The sequence below is a fragment of the Sceloporus undulatus genome, chromosome 6 (genome assembly GCF_019175285.1).
Source record: "Sceloporus undulatus isolate JIND9_A2432 ecotype Alabama chromosome 6, SceUnd_v1.1, whole genome shotgun sequence".
NCBI classification, from domain to species: Eukaryota; Metazoa; Chordata; class Lepidosauria; order Squamata; family Phrynosomatidae; genus Sceloporus; species Sceloporus undulatus.
The window spans coordinates 17,678,813-17,697,303 of record NC_056527.1 but is presented as its reverse complement, the minus strand read 5'-3'; the positions used below and the strand labels follow the sequence as shown (position 1 = coordinate 17,697,303).

Sequence of the window (18,491 nt, the reverse complement as noted above, 5' to 3'; positions counted from 1 at the left end):
ATTTAATGGGACTTGAGCATTCACAAATTTTGGTATCCATAGGGGGCCCTGAACCAAACCCCAGCCAAGGGCCCACTGTATATTCATATTTTAGCATTTATGAGGAAATAACATCATTCAAATTAGAGCAGTTTCAAGTGAGGTTAATGTTGAACTCAAAGTATGTGTATATTTTACACATAAAACAGTTTGGGAAGATGAAGAGGGGGAAGAGGAGGGATCAGAGCCTCCAAGTCTCGTGTCCTGCTTGAGCAACTCATTTTTTGGGAGGCACTTACATAGGCCATATCTTTTTCAAAAATGCAAATACTGCCAAGAAGTAGCAAACGGTGAACATTTTGAAAGGTTTGTAAGATTATTCAAGTAGCTTGCCCTTTAAAAATAATAAAAAAGCTTTTATCTGCATGATCTTTCTGAGCTGTCCCAAAGGGAAAAATAAATCAAGCTGAGGTTTTGAGGAGGTGTTCTTACTTGAGAGGAAAATTCAGCAAATGAACCTCTTGATGTTTGCATTTTCTCTGTGTTTATACCCAGCCAGCATGTCCAGGAGCCAAGAGTGATGGGAACTGTCATCTGGCACCATCTGGAGTGCCATCAATTCCCCACCTGCTCTATAATCTCAATAAGCTCATAAAAATTATTATCTAGAAAAATATCATGGAGTCTTAAATCTGAAACAACAGACTATCTAAAATTCAGTTTCAGTTGTCAAAAATAATACCTCTGATCTACCTGCCAGTATCTCTGAACAACAGCTTTTCCAATGAAATTCAAGATAAAATTACTAACCTGAAGTCATATTTGAGTTTATGTCTTTAAACCTTTCAATGGCTGCTTTGACACTCCACAGTGTATTAATTATATCGTCATCTTAACATGGTAAACAAAAAATTAGTAAGGTTAAATGAACCAAATTCCTTACCTTTTACCAAAGTATTGACATTAATAGTGTGGGGTTGGTGGACTCTCCAAAACTGAGTTAAGAAATGAAGAGGACAGGGTGAAAAAAGTTAAATCAAGCTTAAAATGGGACTGAATTTAACTCCCATCTTCATCCTTACTTCATTTTTAAAAATTATAAAACAACAGTTTGAGGAAAGGTATATTAAGTAGACTGTTTAAGAAGCAATAATTTTACATCATTCATGTTAAACTTACTGAAGAGATTAAGGCAGAATTGCGAAAACTTGTTTTTTTCTTGCTCATCCCTGAGAGGATAGGAGGAGATGGATTGGCAAAAATCTGAGTGATCTACTGGTTGTACAGGCTTGGCATATCTATAATTAGGATAGGACATTAACAGTAAATGTTTTTGCATGCAGATTCAGTCCCTAGTATTCCTGTATTAAAGGATCAGGTAGTACAGTACTGGATTTTTGTTTCTTCCATTTAACCCTTCTCTTTTGGCCATCTCCCTACAGGCCATCTCTCGCTTGTGTGAAGACAAGTATAAGGACTTCAGGAAATCTGCAAAGAAACGTTCAGTCAGTTCGGACAATCTAACTGTAGTTAGATGGTCACCTGCTATTATCTCCTAACAGTGAAGTCTGGGATATTCTTCTGAAAGTACTGTTTCTATCACCAACTTTGGGCAGCAGGGGTGTTTTGGTTCTTCTTTTTTTTCTTCATTATTGGCTTTTCTTATTTTTAGATCCGGCTCTGCAGTGCCTCCCCTGTTGAGTAGCACACAAGAATAAACTGAGGGACAGGAGAGAAAGATCAGTACATTGGAAGGAATGTTGGAAGCAAATCGGTTTTGTTATTTACTACAGATCTTGTCTTTTTTCATAAAGAAGAAAATGCATGCATATAGTTAGAAGAGGAGAAAACAAGAAAGGTGCCATTTAAACAAGAAAGAAAGATCGTCAGCAGAAGGAGTGGTATGAAAATGAAAACCACAAGATAAGCTTGGAAGAAGTGCCATAAGAAATGAATTGGAAGTGATTCATGTTCTCTTTGGTATCTTCTATTGATTCACTGGGTTTTTTGCATTCCTTCCTGGATTGTTTTTCTCGCTTCTACAAAGCAACAGCTATGAAGAGGGCAGTATCTACAGTAGCACAACAAAAGCCTTTGGATTGGACAGCATTGGTTGGTTTCTTCTCTCCTCTCCCATTCAACACATTGCGCTTTTCTTCATAAGCTGTTTAATTAGTTTTCTCCCCTTAATTATTATGCGTGTTTTGTTTCATGTATACCTTTGTTGTATTTTTGAAAACAACATTTGACTTGATTTATAGTGCTGAACCAAAAGTATACAAAAGAAGATCAGGTGACCGTTTATAACTTCATTTTCTTGTTCTTTTTTTTAATTTATATAACAACCAGGTAAATGATGCTTCATGGTGCATCATGAATACTGGCTGTTTCATAGTAAATGTGGCTGCATGTGCCTTCCTACATTCTTTGAGATAGTTTATTTTTCCTTACTATAAAAGTTATGATTGTTGGAAGAATTCAGATGACAGTGAAACTTGGGCCAAGGAGATGAAATTTGCATTGGATGTGGTAGTCCTTTTTGCAAGATTTTCATAGCATGTGGAGATTTAGCAGAGTTTTAAGTGCGAGAGATGGAGAGAGAGCCAGAATCTCCTTTTGTATGGCCCAGGTGATTTCCTTCCTTTTCTGGTTCAATGTTGCAAGCAATAGCCTCAAGTTTTTTATATGTTTACTTTAAATGGAAACCAATCTGTTTTTATAAAATAGAAAAAAAATATAAAAAAGTTTTTGTTCTAGTGGAAAAGGGTCCATGGAAGACAACGACGACGATGAAGAAGAAAACTATATTAATTTTACGAAGTGTTTTGTCACAGGTTAGATTTCAGAATAAAAAAACCTGTTTTTAAAAATTACATTTTTTCAGTGTAGGTGCTTATAGAAATTTAAACAAAATGCAAACTGTGAAGAAAATTTTGTTGCTTTGTTGATTATATTGTACTTTTTTGTTGTGACTACTGGGACCCTCCTTCTTTTCCTTAATAGGATAAATGAGTTGAATACCCACTTTAAAAAACAAAACAACAACAAAAAAAACCAAACCACCCTATCGCTGTAAAAAATACTTGTGTTCTACATAAGTTTCTGAACTATTTTGCACATTTGAAGAAAGAGTGACATTTTATAATACAGAAAACAAAAGCAGATATAATGTTCACATTAATGGAATCGCATGAACTCTGTCCTGTGCAAGAATGGTGAAACAGATGACATTGACCTCAGTGTGTTGAATTTGTTTTATGTGCACTACTGGAGCAAAACATGAAAAGCCTACACTACCAGAAACTTCTCCTGTACAATCCTTCCATTTTATCTGTACAGTACTATTATGCCCAATTCCCAGTCATTTCATTGGAGGCTTGTACAGCGTGAATGCCCATCAGCATGCTCCTGAACCCTCCCATTAGTTTCAGTGGTAGCTCTTACAGGAGGCTTTCCCATCTACATTCCTTTATCTGGTCTCATTGAGCCTTAAAATTCCACTTAACAACTAGTTTACTTGACTGTAAGGTCTAAACAGCTGAATTGAGTATTTTCCATGTAAAGGCACACCCATGCAGCTCAAATTTTGGGGAGCCAGGCATATACTTCTACTTCTTCCTCTCCTTGTAGTCAGAGGCCTGGAACCAATGAGGACATGTCCAGAAGCCTGGTATGTTGCTTTTGTGATTTCCTGCAAAAGTAAACATTAGTCACTTTTTAAACCACCCTCTTTAGCAGTAGGAGCTACTGTATGAGAATCATAAAGTGTTTGGTTCTTATCACATATGGATTCATGTTAGTCCTCTTGGGAAATGGGCAGGTTGGCTGTTGGCATGCAGGACCCCTGCTGGCCTGCATATAGCTAGGAAATGTTACTTTTTTGTACCCCAACTTCCAGATCCACCCCCTCTCTTACTGTCGAGGGGGGGGGGAGGTCTGGGATTTATATTCCACAAAGGCAGCAATTCAACTTCTGGGCCCATGTCGCTAATGTATCATCTCCACAGCCAGCCACAAATCCTAGTTAGGAAGGGAATTTTTATTTCCCTAAGACAGTTGCTGCATTTCTTTCTTGCTTTTACAATGTCGAGGGTGTAAGGAGTTGCTGATTAGGTGCGTCCTAACTGTATTTAAAAGCTATTATTGAACAATGGTGCCCTGACTATGGTAATTGCCTTAAAAGGATAGGGCATTGATGAGGTTAAATTGCCAACAACTAAGCATTTTCCTCTACCTTTCAAACATTACTCCGTAACATAACAATTTTACTCACCTGTGTTCCCTGATCTTTAAAACGGTTCTTTCCTTTTTCTTGTTGTTGTGCCAATATATCAGAACTCAAGAGTTTTGAGGCTCCATCCTGTCCAGCCTTTGCCTGTTCTTTTTTCTTGAACAAAATGTTTTAAAAGATATATTTTAAGTTAAAGGGGTAAGAGAACAACAAGAGTGAAAAAGAGTCAGTTTTTGATAGAAATGGGTTGCAGCCCCGCTATCCAATATATAAATAAAATTTTTACAATGTTTTGTTTTATCAACACTTTGTGAAACAATATTTGGGCTGACTTTTCTAGCAAGAAAGTCATTGTTCTACATGTTGGGATGGAGCTAGAGGAAGACAGAAGACAGAAAAGTTTGCATTATGTAAAATTCTCAATGCATCTACTATAATTTTGTGAGGTTTATTAAACAACTTTAAAGATTGTATAGTATATTTATTGTATGTATGTACATACAGTCTGATACTTAAAATTCCAAGTGGATTCCGTAAAACCTGGCTCAGTCTTGTTTAGACTATTGGATATCGTTTTAGCCTTGTGCACTGGATTCTACCTCTGTATAGGAGAATTTTCCATATTCTTCAATTAGTACTGATTCTGTGATTTAACTTGGTTATGTTTCTTGCACTAAAAATTAAAAAAAGAGAAATCTACTATTAAATGTGGGGCTTTTTTCCTCATTTTTAATGTTTAAGTATAAATTATTCTGAACCGTTTTTTAAAGAGGTTTCTTCCCTGTTTGGTTCTATAAACTCTTCCAAGTTTATAGAGGTTGCAAAAGAACTCTTGAAAAATTCTGGTCTGTAAATGATCCCATGTGCTTCCGCAGGAGTGAGTGCTGTAAGTAGACAACTGTACTCCCCAATGTTAAACCGTTTTGAACAGTACTGAATGTAGAGGCAACAAGCACTGTCTGTGCAAACAGGCCTATTTCATCATAGCTGAGTGTATTTTCAAAATAGGAGTTGGTAAAATGGCCTTGGAAATAAATGTGTGTATTTATTTTGACAGTTTATTTATTAAAATATTTACATCCCAGCCTGTATGTGAGGATCTCAGGGCAACTTAAAACAAAATTAGTTTAAACCAATAAATACCAACATTAACTTTAAAAGGCTAAAAATATAATTAAATTGTTTATCAGTTAAAAAACAATTTAAAACCAATTAAAGTAATTTAAAATAATGCAGCCATAACACATGGGCAGCCTGGATAAAATCAATTAGGCCTGAAGGCTTTAATAAAAAGCCAGGGTTTGACTTGTGCCAAAATGATACAAATGTTGGCATCAATTGGGTTCTAAGGGCAGAATATTCCACAAGGGATGCCACTTCAGAGATGGGCTGTAGATAGGTTTAGCAGCATATCACTGCTTACATTTCTTTCCAAGCTGAGATGTTGTGAAAGTATGGTGGTGGTGGGAAGCATATCATATGAGGCTATGAAGCTACACTGGACAGTACAATTCCTCATAAAGGATGTGGCAGAATAGAATTTCCATTGGTTAGGTATAAAACTTCAATAACCTATAGAGGTCATGGTTTTCCCACGACTACAGTGTAATATTACACTCTTTAATATGAATCTTAGGCCCCATACAGACAGGCCAAAATAAAGCTGCTTCGGGGTCACTTTGAAGTTAGGCTGTTAAAAAGATGCATGCATCCTAAGAGTCTGGAAGCTGCGCCAAAGCTGTGCTCCAGTTCTGGACTTAGTATGCATGCATCATTTAAACAGCATACCTCCAAAGTGACCCCGAAGCAGCTTTATTTTGGCCTGTCTGTATGGGGCCTTAGATCCAAAACACAATGCAAAAATAATCCCGTTTGAGACCCCTTTAACTACCCTGGCTCAATGCTAGGGAATTCGGAGAGCTGTAGTTTTGTGAGACATTTAGTCTTCTCTGTCAGAGAGCTCTGGTGCCACAATAAACTACAATTCCCAGGATTCCCCAGCACTGAACCAGGACAGTTAAAGCAGTCTCAAACTGGATTATTTCTGCAGTGTGTTTTGGACCTTAGTAGACTGCAGGCTAAATGCAAGTCAACAGCATGATGCAGCACCTAAAATACGACAAGATATTAGGCTGCATCAATGGAAGTATAGTTTCTAGATCAAGGGAAGTAATAGTACCACTCTGTTCTACTTTAGTTGGACCTCACGTGGAACACTGTGTCCAGTTCTGGGCATCACAATTCAAGAACAATATTGACAAGCTGTAAAGTATCCAGAGATCAAAAAGGTGAAAGGTCTGGAACCCATGTCCTATGGGGAGTGGCTTAGGGAGCTGGGTATGTTTAGTCTGGAGAAGAGAACATTTGGGGATGATAACGATAGCTACATTTAAATATTTGAAATGATGTCATATTGAGAATGGAGCAAGCTTGTTTACTGCTGCTCCAGAGATTAGGACACGGAGCAATGGATTCAAATTACAGGAAAAGAGATTCCACCTAAATGTTAAGAAGAACCTGCTGGTAAGAGCTGTTTGACAGTGGTACACACTACCTGGGAGAGTGTCGGGAGTCTCCTTCTTTGGAGGTTTTTAAGCAGAGGTTGGATGGCTATCTGTAGGCAATCTTGAATTGGATTGTGTATTCCTGCATGGCAGTGAGTTGGACTGGATGGCCCTTGTGTTCTCTTCCAATTCTATGATTCTAGAAGAGAATAAAAGATGCAAAATGGAGACAAGGGTGTCCCCTGCTCTTGGAAGCACAGGATTCTCCCCAACTTGCATCATTGTGAGCTTATAGCAATAAGATAAATTAAACTGTACTAGTAAGTGCTTGCAACCTATTGGTCCAAGTTGATGTGGAGAGGCTGGCTACTACCCACCAGTGGGATTCATACCTTCCACCACTTCTTTGCTTAGACCATGGGCCACGGTGCTTCTCAGTCCCTTCACTTTTCTATTCTTGGCTTTTCGAAGCAGACAGATAGTGAAGTCAGTTTTGAACCATGCAGCTCCCAAACTTCCTCCCTATACAACAAGATGCCGGAAGGATGGCCCTTGGTGCCTCTGCCTTTTGGGTTTCTGTGTCCTTAAGGCCTAAATACCCTAAGAAGGGGCAGCCCTTCTGTCTCTCCCACCACCCTGATAGGATGGGAACATGGGTGAAGGCCTTTTCAGTGGCCACTTTCAAGCTCTGGAACTCCTTTCCCAGAGAGATTAGATTGGAAAGTAGGGCACCCTCCCTACTTCCTTTTCACAGACAAGCAAAGCTTTTTTGTTCCAAAATTTGATGCATGTTGACATAAGGTGTGTGTCTGTGTGAGTTTTAATGATATATGTTTTATTTTTATTTTTTTCTGATTGGTTAATTGTGTTTTAACTTTTGTATTTTGTAGATTTTTAACAGTTTTTAATCGTTGTAAACTTCTTCAAGTCCCAACTTGTGGAAAAGGCGAGATAGAAATTATGATGATGATGATGGCACCAAATCCTGTCTGATCTTAGAAGCTAAGCAGGGTCAGTCTTGATAAGTATTTGGATGTGAGACTACCAACAAATACTAGGCACTGTAGGCTATATTTCAGAGGAAGGAACTGGCAAACCCACTTCAGAGTATTCCTTAGCTAAGAAAACCCTAGGAAATTCCTGGAGTTGCTATTAGTCAACAAGCAACTTGAAGGCACATACATATACAAGGTAGTCTTGGCTCAACCATTACACCTGCTCTTACAACATCAGTGAAGTGGAAGGGCAGTTACAACCTCCCAAGGGCTACATTCAAGATGCTGTTGTGGTTGTACTATTGAGAATGGAGCCAAAACATTACTCCAAATTCTATATGTTTGTTTGATGCGCGCGTGTGCGCGCGCACACACACACACACACACACACTCTCTCATGTATAAAGAAGATCATGTAAACACCAACCAGGACATGTATAGCTAAGCCAACCTGTTTAATTCCATCACACATCTGTGTTCTCTACTCTTTGGTATCTGTGGCCTAGTTGAAATTTAGCTTCTATGCAACAACCACCACTTGTCCTGCCAACATTCAGTGCCATCTTGCTACTATCTTTCTGTCTCTGGCTATTGAAAAGCACATGAGACAGTCTCTTCATTCAGTAACTCTGAATAAACAGATTTGGGCTTTGTTTTTTAACATGGCTAATGGTGAAATTTAAGAATGTGTAAAGGAGTCTTGTTTTAACTCTGTGGTTTTAAATCAGTTTAATAATGTGCCTACTGATACCCAGTGCCAAAATGAATGCTTTGTGAATGCTGAAAGCAAATAATGCACTTGGCCTACATCATCTAGCTGTTTCATGGTGAAATTTTGTACACTACATTGAGGTGAATCACGTTTATTTTAAGTGTGATGGGAATTGCAGACGTTCTGTGTGCAGAGAAAGAGGAAGTTTCCATTTTTGAAAGAAAGTTCTCTCTCATCCAACACTGTTGTTAAGTGCTATACCAATATGCCAATAATTATCATGCCACATACTGAGCTTAGGATCTTTGGTTTCTCAGTGTTCGTAGTTCCTCTTTTTGCTCTACTCCTATACTCTTATTTGGGAGTAAGTCCCATCGAACACAGCAGGAGTTCTGAATGTGCTTTTAAACTAGAAATGTGCTTGAAATGAGTTTTCTTGGTTCAGGGAATTTTAATATAGCCAGACACCTGCAGTCTGAAGTGATAGAAATAGCAAGTGCAGTGCCACATGATTTTGCTGAGTATTGTGTGTAACTGTAAATTCTGAAGTGCAAACACTTATAATGGGAATCCGTAGCCCATGTCCCCAAGGATCATCCAAAATTCCAGTCAGCTGTTTTTACCTATATCAAGAAGCCAGTTCTAGTAATTTTAATCCATACCAGGACCAAGTGGCAGGACAGAGAAAGTGGTGGGATAGAGACAATCATAGAGCGATAATAGGCTCATAAAAGGAGATAAGGTTCTTCAAACAGACTGGGCCCAAGCTGCATAGGGGTTTTTTAGGTCATCACTAGCACTTTGAATTGAGCCCAGAAACGGACTGCTAGCCAGCTATTGCAACAAGGGAGTTGTGTGCTCCCTCTGTACAGCCTCAGTTAACAATCTAGTTGCAACTCTGGGCCAACTGAAGTTTCTGAGCAGCCTCACATAGAACTCATTACTGAAATGGGATGTAACCAAAGCATCTATTACTGTCGCCAGATCCAACTTTTCCAGGAACTGGCAAAGTTGGCACACTAGCTTAACTGTAAATGCTCCTAGTCACAAGATTCATGTGAACTGTAACTCCAATAGCACAGATGCCAAGTGGAGGAACTATCTGATGCATGTGTCATTAGGGTCAGAGCTAGTTGGCAGGGCCCTGCTTGTTTGCTGGATTAAGTGTAGCTCCAGTAGCAGCCATATTCCCAGATCTTTGCTATACGTCACCATCATGTTTACTTCTACTTAGCAAGGAAACAGAACTTATAATAATAATAATAAATAAAAGTTTTATTTTTATACCGCCCTTCTACAAATCAGGGCGGTGAACAACAAGGTCAACAATACAAAAAACACCAGCAAGCAAAATACACAGTTACAATATATAAGCCATATCACAATAAAACCAAGACACATTAAAAACTTTACAGCCTCATGCCCATCTAATACTGGCAGAGGGAAAGGGAAAGGAGGGGGAGGTGAGTGCACATTCTGGGGGGGAAATATTCAGGGGTAGGCTTGCTCAAACAAGTAGGTTTTTAACCCCTTCTTAAATTGAGGTAGGGAGGTGGCTGCGCGGAGCTCTGTGGGCAGCGAGTTCCAGAGGCTGGGGGCCGAGATCGTAAAGGCCCTCCTGGAGGTAGAAGCTAACCTGGCCTCCAGAACTCTTATAACATGGGGGATAGAAATTAAAAGTGTGCATTGTTAATATCATCTCAGTGGCGTTTGCACTTAGGATTTTGCATATTGCCAGCCTACATCTTAAGGGTTCTTGCCTGTAAATGTATCCACAGTGTGGTTCTGTTATGGGATTAATAGCATTCAGTATTCACATCAGGAGGTATTGCTCCTTTCAGTTTTCCCATGTTCTGCTTCCAAAGCCTATCCCACTTTGATCAGCTGAATCTCATTGACTCCTGGAAAAGAAAGAAGCACTGAGGTTTGGCACCAGTTCTGGATGACCTGTCCATTGTCCCTCATGGAGAAGGCAGGACTTTTTGTCACAAGTACAATGCCAAACAATGTGATGGGTGGAATGTGAGCAGAGGCAGGTGCTGAATATATTACAAAGGACTGTCAGGAAGGCAATGTATGCAGTCACCCCAGAGACATGCAGGCCTATTCATAAAAGCTGGGGCTATACAGAGTTGGATGTAATAGGCAGACTTTGTGATCCTAAATTGAGTTTTGGGATAGGAATTCATAATAGCTATTCACTTGCATAAATATGGAAACATCACTGAGGTCTGTTTCTTCGTGACTTTCAGGTTTGACTGGCTTGCAGGACAGCATACCTATCAGTTTCAGGGAGTTTTTCAGATAGAGCCAGTGTGGAGAAAATACTGTCTGAAAACATGGCGCTTGGTGTTTCTCTATCCCCTTTCCTCACGTTATCCATATTTATCACTCAGGGAGAAACAAAGCTGCTTCTATTATTTCTTCTACTGCTCAATTTCTCTTTCACCACTGAACTATCCCAGCAATTTCAGGAGTCTGGAATGCCCTAGGGAGGGTAAGAATAGCCAACAATGGCAGAGATAATTCCTGTTGCCTTTTGTCTTGCAGTTGTCGGGCCAGAGGTGAGAGCAATGAATTGGATTTAGCTCTTGCATTTAGCCGCGCTTTCTAAGGAACACTTGTTCCTCTCTGCAAGTTGCAAAGCCTTATTTCATTCCTCTTCCTTCTGCACAACTTTTAAATATTTTCCCCCAATGCTTTCACCCTTTTCCTGTGTAGGCTGTTGTGGTTTTTGTAAATGCTTGATTTCTTCTTACTCCTTCAATAAGGGAAGATTCCTGCAACCAAACATGGAATGTTGGGACTCACTTGGCTTTTTAATCATTGCTCTCAGCTACAATGTCACAATTATAGGTGAGTATCTAGAAATACGTATCTTAATTGTTCAAGGTTGGCATTTTTCCTGGAAGTTGTATCCTTGGAGAGAGAGACTGTATCCAGCATCCACTAATTTAATAATACTGTTCTCTAAAGAACAGTTCTTTTAAAAAGAGAGCTGTGATGATCCATGAATAGCATTCTGATTGACAATGTTCACCTATTGTACCTCTAAAAGATTATTTATGTGTGTGGCTGATCAGTTAGTTGTTTTATGTAATGTACTTGAAGATGATAGAAAAGATCAAGCATGAACCCACTATGCCATACATAATAGTGTAACTTGTAACCTGCACTTTCTGAGGAACACTTGTTCTCAAACAAATGAACAGAGCGATAGATGAAAATGGCAAAAGAGTGTGTTGAAGTAACTTGAGGAGTGTTTGCTGATCCTAAATTACTAGTTCTTTAAAACGTTTGTATATCCAGCTCAGTTTAAAATTTTTGTAATGATAACAATAAGCTTGAATTTCTTCTTGTTTAAAGTTGGGATTCTGATTGATTTCCCTAGGTGTGTTTTGAAGTGTGTGTGTGCCTTCATGTTGTCTGTTGACTTATGGCAACACTATGAATTTCATAGGGTTTTCTTAGGCAAGGAATACTCAGAGGTGAGAAAAAGACATACAAAAATATCTTTCTTTTAAAATAAAAAAAAATCAATACAAGATACCCCTGAATTGTATATATTTGTGACTTATTCTTTTTTCAAGTAGAGGTGCTTATGTAGTCATCCATACATAAAGAGAAGGGATTGGGAGACTTTAAGCGATCCATAAGTCTAGCAATACCAAAAATTTGTCTTAAAACAAGGACTAAGCTCATGTAGGCAGTCTTGTTGATGTGGAAGAGAATTAAGAATGAAGGGAAGGAATGGAGTATCTTGGGGAAGGCATGGGTGGTGGGCTGGAATCCTAACAGCACCACCCCATCCCACAAAGTTTGGTTTTACATTGCATCTGCCTAATGGCTCCTATGGGGTACAAGTTGAGTCTTCCTTATCCAGGATTCCAAAATTTGAAATACTCCAAAAAACGAAACCCTTTTTCATGAGGTGGTTGATATAGTGACATCTTTGCTTTTTGATGGTTCAGTGTACATAAACTTTGTTTCATGCACAAAATTATTTTAAAATATTGTATAAAATTACCTTCAGGCTATGTGTATAAGGTGTATATGAAGCATAAATTAATTTTGTGTTTAAACTTGTATCCCATCTCCAAGATATCTTATTATGTATGTACAGTGGGCCCTCGCCTTACGCGGGGATCCGTTCCAGATCCCTCTGCGTAAGGCGAATTCCACCTATGCTCAAGCCCCATTGTAAACAATGGGGCTCGTGCACGGCGGCGCGGCAGCGCACAGGGTGCAACGGGCGCATGCGCCCATGCAATTGAATGGGACGCGCCGCCCCTTCCGCCCTGCGTGTGCCCCGTGGCTTGAGCGCGTATGCTCAAGCCGCGTAAAGCGCGCCCGCATATGGCGCGGGCGCGCTGTATATGCAATTACAGGTATTCTGAAATCCAAAATAAAATAAAATAATTTTTAAAAAATCCAAAATCCCAAACACTTCTGGTCCCAAGCATTTTGGATTAGGGGGACTCAACCTGTAATAAAAGTTCGTTATTTGGTACTGCATCTGACAGCTCTGTACATGTGTACAGAACTGTGAAAAGCAGTGGGATGAATTAATGTGTTTGGATATACAGTGATGCATTTCCCAGTGAACAGTTTTGAAATGAAAGATTTCCAAAATACATGAATTCTATTTTGTTAGTCCACCAACAGCCAGAGGATATTCCTTCCTCTGAAGGAGTCCTGGTGGCATAGTGGTTAAATGCCATTACTGCATCCACAAGTTTGTGAATTTGATCCTCAGGCTCCAAGGTTGACTCAGCCTTCCATCCTTTTGTAGGTTGGTAAAATGAGTACCTCATTTGTTGGGAGGCAATTAGCTTACAGATTGTAAACTGCTTAGAGAGTACCGAGTTCACTGATAAGCAGTAAAGAAACATAAATGCTATTGCTGTTAAACTGCTTATTTTTTTGCTATCCTTTATGGAGTACATTTCCTTTCCATTGGGATAAACAGATGCACCTACTTGATTTAGACTAATATAACATATGCCCATTTTATCTATGAATTCTACCACCAGGTAATGCATGTAAAGTAGCAAATGGGAAGTAAATGTATATTAAAAAATTAATTTGTTCTATCTTTTGAGATTATTACAATTTCAGGTTTGGAATGTCCTTGAAAGGACATTCAGCCCAACTGTGGCTGTATATTTCCCTAACTTTGGTACTCCAGGTGTTTTGGACTTCAACTTCCGGAAATCCTACCCAGTTTAGCCAACAATCAGGAATTCTGGGAACTGGTGGACCAAAGTTTGGGAAACACTGGAGATATATAGTCCAGAGCACTATGTGAAAAACACTATTTTGTGCCAACAAATACATTGTTAGTACTTTTGGAGTGCATTTGGTACATCACTGTATTTAAAGATAGACAACTAGTTGCCTTCAAAAGTTGTTCTCAAAATAAGCACAAATAACAAGGACTCTGTGATGTTCACCTTAGCCAACTTTTTCTGTGCATGCTTACTTTCCCTTAAATTAAAATGAAGATCTAGTTAAGAATTTGTTACTAGCCAAGCTCCAGTTTGTTTGTTTGTTTGGATTTTTGTTTGTTTGTTTTGGTAGGACACAACTTCTTTTGTTGATTTATCTCTGCTTATTTTTCCTTTCCAGGGAAGATTTGGTTAACTCTTGTGATCTTGCTGAGATTTATGGTGATATTCTTAGCAGCATATCCTCTCTACCAAGATGAGCAGGAACGCTTTATCTGCAATACTTTACAACCAGGATGCTCCAATGTCTGCTATGACATTTTTGCTCCAGTGTCACACTTTCGTTTCTGGCTTATTCAGACTGTGTCCATCCTACTCCCCTATGCTGTATTTGGTGTTTGTGTGTTGCACAGTGTGGTCAGGCAAGTTGTGAAGGCATATTCCTCACCTTACCGTCGATACAAAGAGATCAAAACTTCAGTAAGCCCAAAAGTTACAAAGAAATTCAAAGGCGCGGGAAGGAGCAGAATCACTTGCAGGGCAAATGAAATGGATATTCCTGATTTTTCAGGGGCATATACAGTTCAGCTTCTTTTGCGAATATTGATAGAAGCTGGTTTTGGAGCTGGCCATTATTATCTTTTTGGATTCTTTGTTCCAAGACGTTTCTCCTGTAACCAGTCTCCTTGTACAAGTTTTGTTGACTGCTACATCTCCAGACCCACTGAAAAATCTATCATGATGCTTTTCATCTGGGGACTCAGTGGCTTCTCATTTCTCCTCAGCCTCGTCGACTTGGTTTTTGCCTTCCGGACTAACGCTGTCAGAAACCAAAGGAATAAGCTGATGTTGGAAAAGTTCACAGCTGAGGAGAAATGCACCCCTGACCTGCACCAAGGTGACAAGCCAAACAAAGATTTGCTCGGCCGTGGGAGCACTGCCTTGCCAGACAATTGTGGCAACTGTTTGCTTGGCCATGAGGTTAAGGAAGGCTATTCTTTCCCGCCTATATTGACTCCTCAGCAAACGATTAACTCGAACCTCAACAGCAATAGTAACAAGTCTTGTCTTGCAACTGCTAATCCAGAGAGCAAAGTGGTGCCTTTCTATGGAAGTGAACAGCCAGAAACTTCATGTGAGCAACCAAGATGTGAACAGCAGACATGTTCTCTCAAGGGAGTCTCAACATTTAAACCTCAGGATGGCTGCCATCACAGATCTCATTCCTCTGCCAGTTCCCACAAACCCTCAGTACATTATTCTGTCCTTGAGAGGAAGGCTTCCGACATTCATTCTGTCTGTAGTAGTGCTGTGTGTCCAAAATCCAAGAAATCTGAATGGGTGTGAAAAAACAAAATGGAGCATGATGTGTGGGATGGTACATGCTTTGTGATGCTATTGATGCTACCTTTACTGTTACAATAAGGATACGATTTGAAATGGCAATAGCAACATAGGAAGTGTTTGGTTTCCTGGATATGATATAAGATATCATATCCATATATGATATAAGGTATCGGGTTGCATACACAACTCCACCTGCAAATTCTGAAGTGATCCAGGATCTCAGAGGTTCCTGCATGATTTAGAAGCCTGCACTCTCTGGGTTACAAAACTTGCATAGAATTTGTGTAAATCAGCTCCTGCCTCTTCCAGAACGCTGTGTGTTTGTGTGTGGCAAGTAGCAGAGAATATGGTCCCTCTTTCTCTATTATATAATTGAAATTTTGTTAGGGGAGAATATATGGTAAGGGCTTGTTACTGGGGGCATTTGAGGAAATTCTATGCAGGTGTGGATTTTTGAGTCAAAATCCAGCATTCTGAAACATTCACCTTTTGTTTCTTTCATATTGATTTTTAAGCAGTTAGTTTCTAGACAAGTGATACTCCATATTCTGTTGGACTACAAGTCTAACATCTCTCCATGTTGGCTAGGCTGGCTGTGGTTGATGAGAGTTGCACTCCAACAGTATCCAAAGGTCTACATGTTCCTTTTCACAGTTACAGACCTCATGGTTAGAAGATAAGTTTAAAAGATCAGGTTTTAATCTGGTAAAAGCTCACAAACTCAAATACAGGTGAGTAAGAATCCCTATGATTTTCACTGCTCTGCCTGGTTCTCTTTCTTTCCTTAAGAAAGCAGCAGAAGAAGACAGAATTACTGCAAGTTAAGGTAGAAGGTGCAAACTTAATCAATTGGCAAAATTTGCTGAGCTCTCTAAACTGATTTTTCTTACTGCATAGATTTTTGGTTACCTATGCAGAATTACTTTTGTAGAGCAAAAGTGGAATGGAGGGCAGAACCCTGACCCAAATTCATCAGTTGAGCATTATTTTATATATTATCTTCACTGCACATATGATGCTTTGTCCATTTCCTTGGAAGGATCATGGCTTTTTCATGTACTTGAAGGGGTCTCCACAACAAACTGAGAAAGCTTGGTTAATACAAGTTTGCTCCTCCACCTGCATGCTGGTGTTCACATACACATGCCAGTGGTCTGGATTAGGGTACTTGATCATTCAGTGGTCTCCATGAAGAAACTTGCAGAAAAATAACCAAAGTACAGTTTTTATTTTTTTTATTTTTTTAAAAATTTTATTAATTAAAACAAAAACAATACAAAATTGACAAAGAAAAACATACAAAAATATCTATATATACATTTGTATATATTAATGATCATCAATATATCTCCAACTCTACACATCTTACCCATATCTAATCATAAAATACTTCACACTGGTTGTTCTCATCTTTTAACTTTGTAATACACTGATCCTCTCCTATTCTTTATCATCTCTTGTTTACTGCACTCTTACAAATATCTAGATTTCGTTACCATTCACCTTATTTATCTTCCTTACTTTCTCGTCATTTTATAGCTTCTTAGAAACTTTCTAGTTTTACCTACAAATCTTAGCTCTCTTAACTAAATCATATTAACATTACCCTTACATTTCTGATAACCATATCTTTATTTTATCTATCTGTTCATCAACTAAATAATAATGTCCTTAACTGTAATTCTAAGTACATACTGTACATACATTGAGCACTTTACTTCTCTAAAGCCAAGTATATCTGTTCTATGTTACCCTTTTACATATAATCCTTCCAACTCTCCCAATTTCTATAAAAGTTCTCTAAAGGTTTATTCTTTACCAAATATGTTAATTTATCCATCTCATACAAATTCAGTTTCCATTCTTCTATCGTGGGGTATTCCTTTTTCCTCCAATATTTAGCATAGCTCATTCTAGCTGTTATTATTGCATATTGTAATATATTTTGGTCTTTTCTTTCTATCAATACGTTTTCCGTCATATTCAGGAGATACATCTTGCTCTTCATGTCTTCTTTAATTCCTAATATTTTCTTTATTTCTGAATGAATATTATTCCAAAACATTTTTGCTTTTTCACATTTCCACCACATTTGCATATAATTGCCCACTTCCTTTTCACATTTCCAACATAAGTTTTGGTTTTGTTTAAACATTTTTGCTAATTTATATGGGGTAAGGTACCATCTGTACATGGATTTATAAATGTTTTCCTTCATTTCTACCTTTATCACTTGTTTAATTTTGGTCTTCCAGAGTCTCTCCCATTCTTCTAATTGAATTATTTCCTTCAATGCATTAGCCCATTTTACCATAAATTCTTTGATTGTTTCATCTTCCAATTCAAAATTACGTATTAATTGATATAATTTGGAGATTTGTTTTCTCGGTTGTTTTATTATTTTTTCCACTTCCACAATTCCTTCACCAATTCCATTTTCTTATGTCAACCATAAATCTGTCTCTAATTTGTCTATATGCAAACCAATTTATCAAAAAGCACAGCTTTTAAAAAGCAAGTATGGCTGTAAAGTGGCAATCATAGACCATTTACAAGGAAAGAGTTTACACCTGAGGTTGAAATTGCATAGCCTTCCAGATGTTTTCACACCAGAACTCCCATTGGCTGTGTTGGCTAGGACTGCTGGACACTGCAGTCTTAACAAGATTTGGAGGGTCATACTTTACCTCTCTCTGATTTGCCATATGGATGGAAACAATGTCCTCTAGATTGCCGCTTGCATCCACTTTAGACAGCAGTCAGAGATAAGGAGACTTTCAATCCAACATCTGGTGGAGTATCACAGGTTGCCAACCATATATATACATATATAGATATATATTTGACATCTCCCTGGGGTCAACCTTATACCTGACCTCTGAAGTGAAGGTGACATAATAATAATAATAATAATAATAATAATAATAATAATAATAATAATTTTTATTTTTCTAGTCCCCGCCTCTCCCTGCGGATCGAAGCCGGATCCCATCGATATCAGCAATACAATCTACAAAATACATAACAGATTAAATACATCATCATATAACCACAATACACAATAAAAGACAGTACAATACAATACTAGTCAATGCTAGTCGGCCAGCAACATTACAGAAGAGGAAACAATGCATCTGATTCAGTTATGAGATATCAGGAAGACTGAGATTGGAGCTCATAATAGTAGTCTCATAATAGAATCTTGTAATACGGTGGGACCTTGTTATCCACTGGGGTTTGGTCCCAGGATCCCTGTGGATAACAAAATCCGTGGAT

The 18,491-nt window shown here is 38.5% G+C and overlaps 2 protein-coding genes across 6 annotated transcripts in view; both read left to right on the top strand.

Moving 5' to 3' along the window:
* The window catches only part of CCNY (cyclin Y), a 121,985-nt gene extending 117,304 nt beyond the window's left edge, over window positions 1–4,681 (top strand). For 4 of the 5 annotated variants that reach the window (XM_042475426.1, XM_042475429.1, XM_042475428.1 and 1 more), the window contains one exon: window positions 1,422–4,681. In XM_042475426.1, the coding sequence (XP_042331360.1) occupies window positions 1,422–1,538 (117 nt within the window). In that variant the 3' untranslated portion in view covers window positions 1,539–4,681. The remainder of the gene's footprint in view (window positions 1–1,421) is intronic. The other variant, XM_042475427.1, reaches the window with a different exon arrangement.
* A 5,345-nt stretch (window positions 4,682–10,026) lies between these two features.
* Window positions 10,027–18,022, top strand: GJD4 (gap junction protein delta 4). The gene is made up of 2 exons (XM_042471332.1): window positions 10,027–11,277; window positions 14,050–18,022. The coding sequence occupies exons 1-2, from the start codon at window positions 11,118–11,120 to the stop codon at window positions 15,213–15,215; spliced, it is 1,326 nt and encodes a 441-aa protein (XP_042327266.1). The 5' UTR covers window positions 10,027–11,117; the 3' UTR covers window positions 15,216–18,022.
* The last annotated feature ends 469 nt before the right edge of the window (window positions 18,023–18,491 follow it).

Excerpts from the sequence above, each read along its gene's own strand:
- GJD4 (XM_042471332.1), top strand. The coding sequence starts at position 11,118 with ATGCTTTCACCCTTTTCCTGTGTAGGCTGTTGTGGTTTTTGTAAATGC. Across the intron at positions 11,278-14,049 it reads CTACAATGTCACAATTATAG|GGAAGATTTGGTTAACTCTT; the intron begins GTGAGTATCTAG and ends TTTCCTTTCCAG.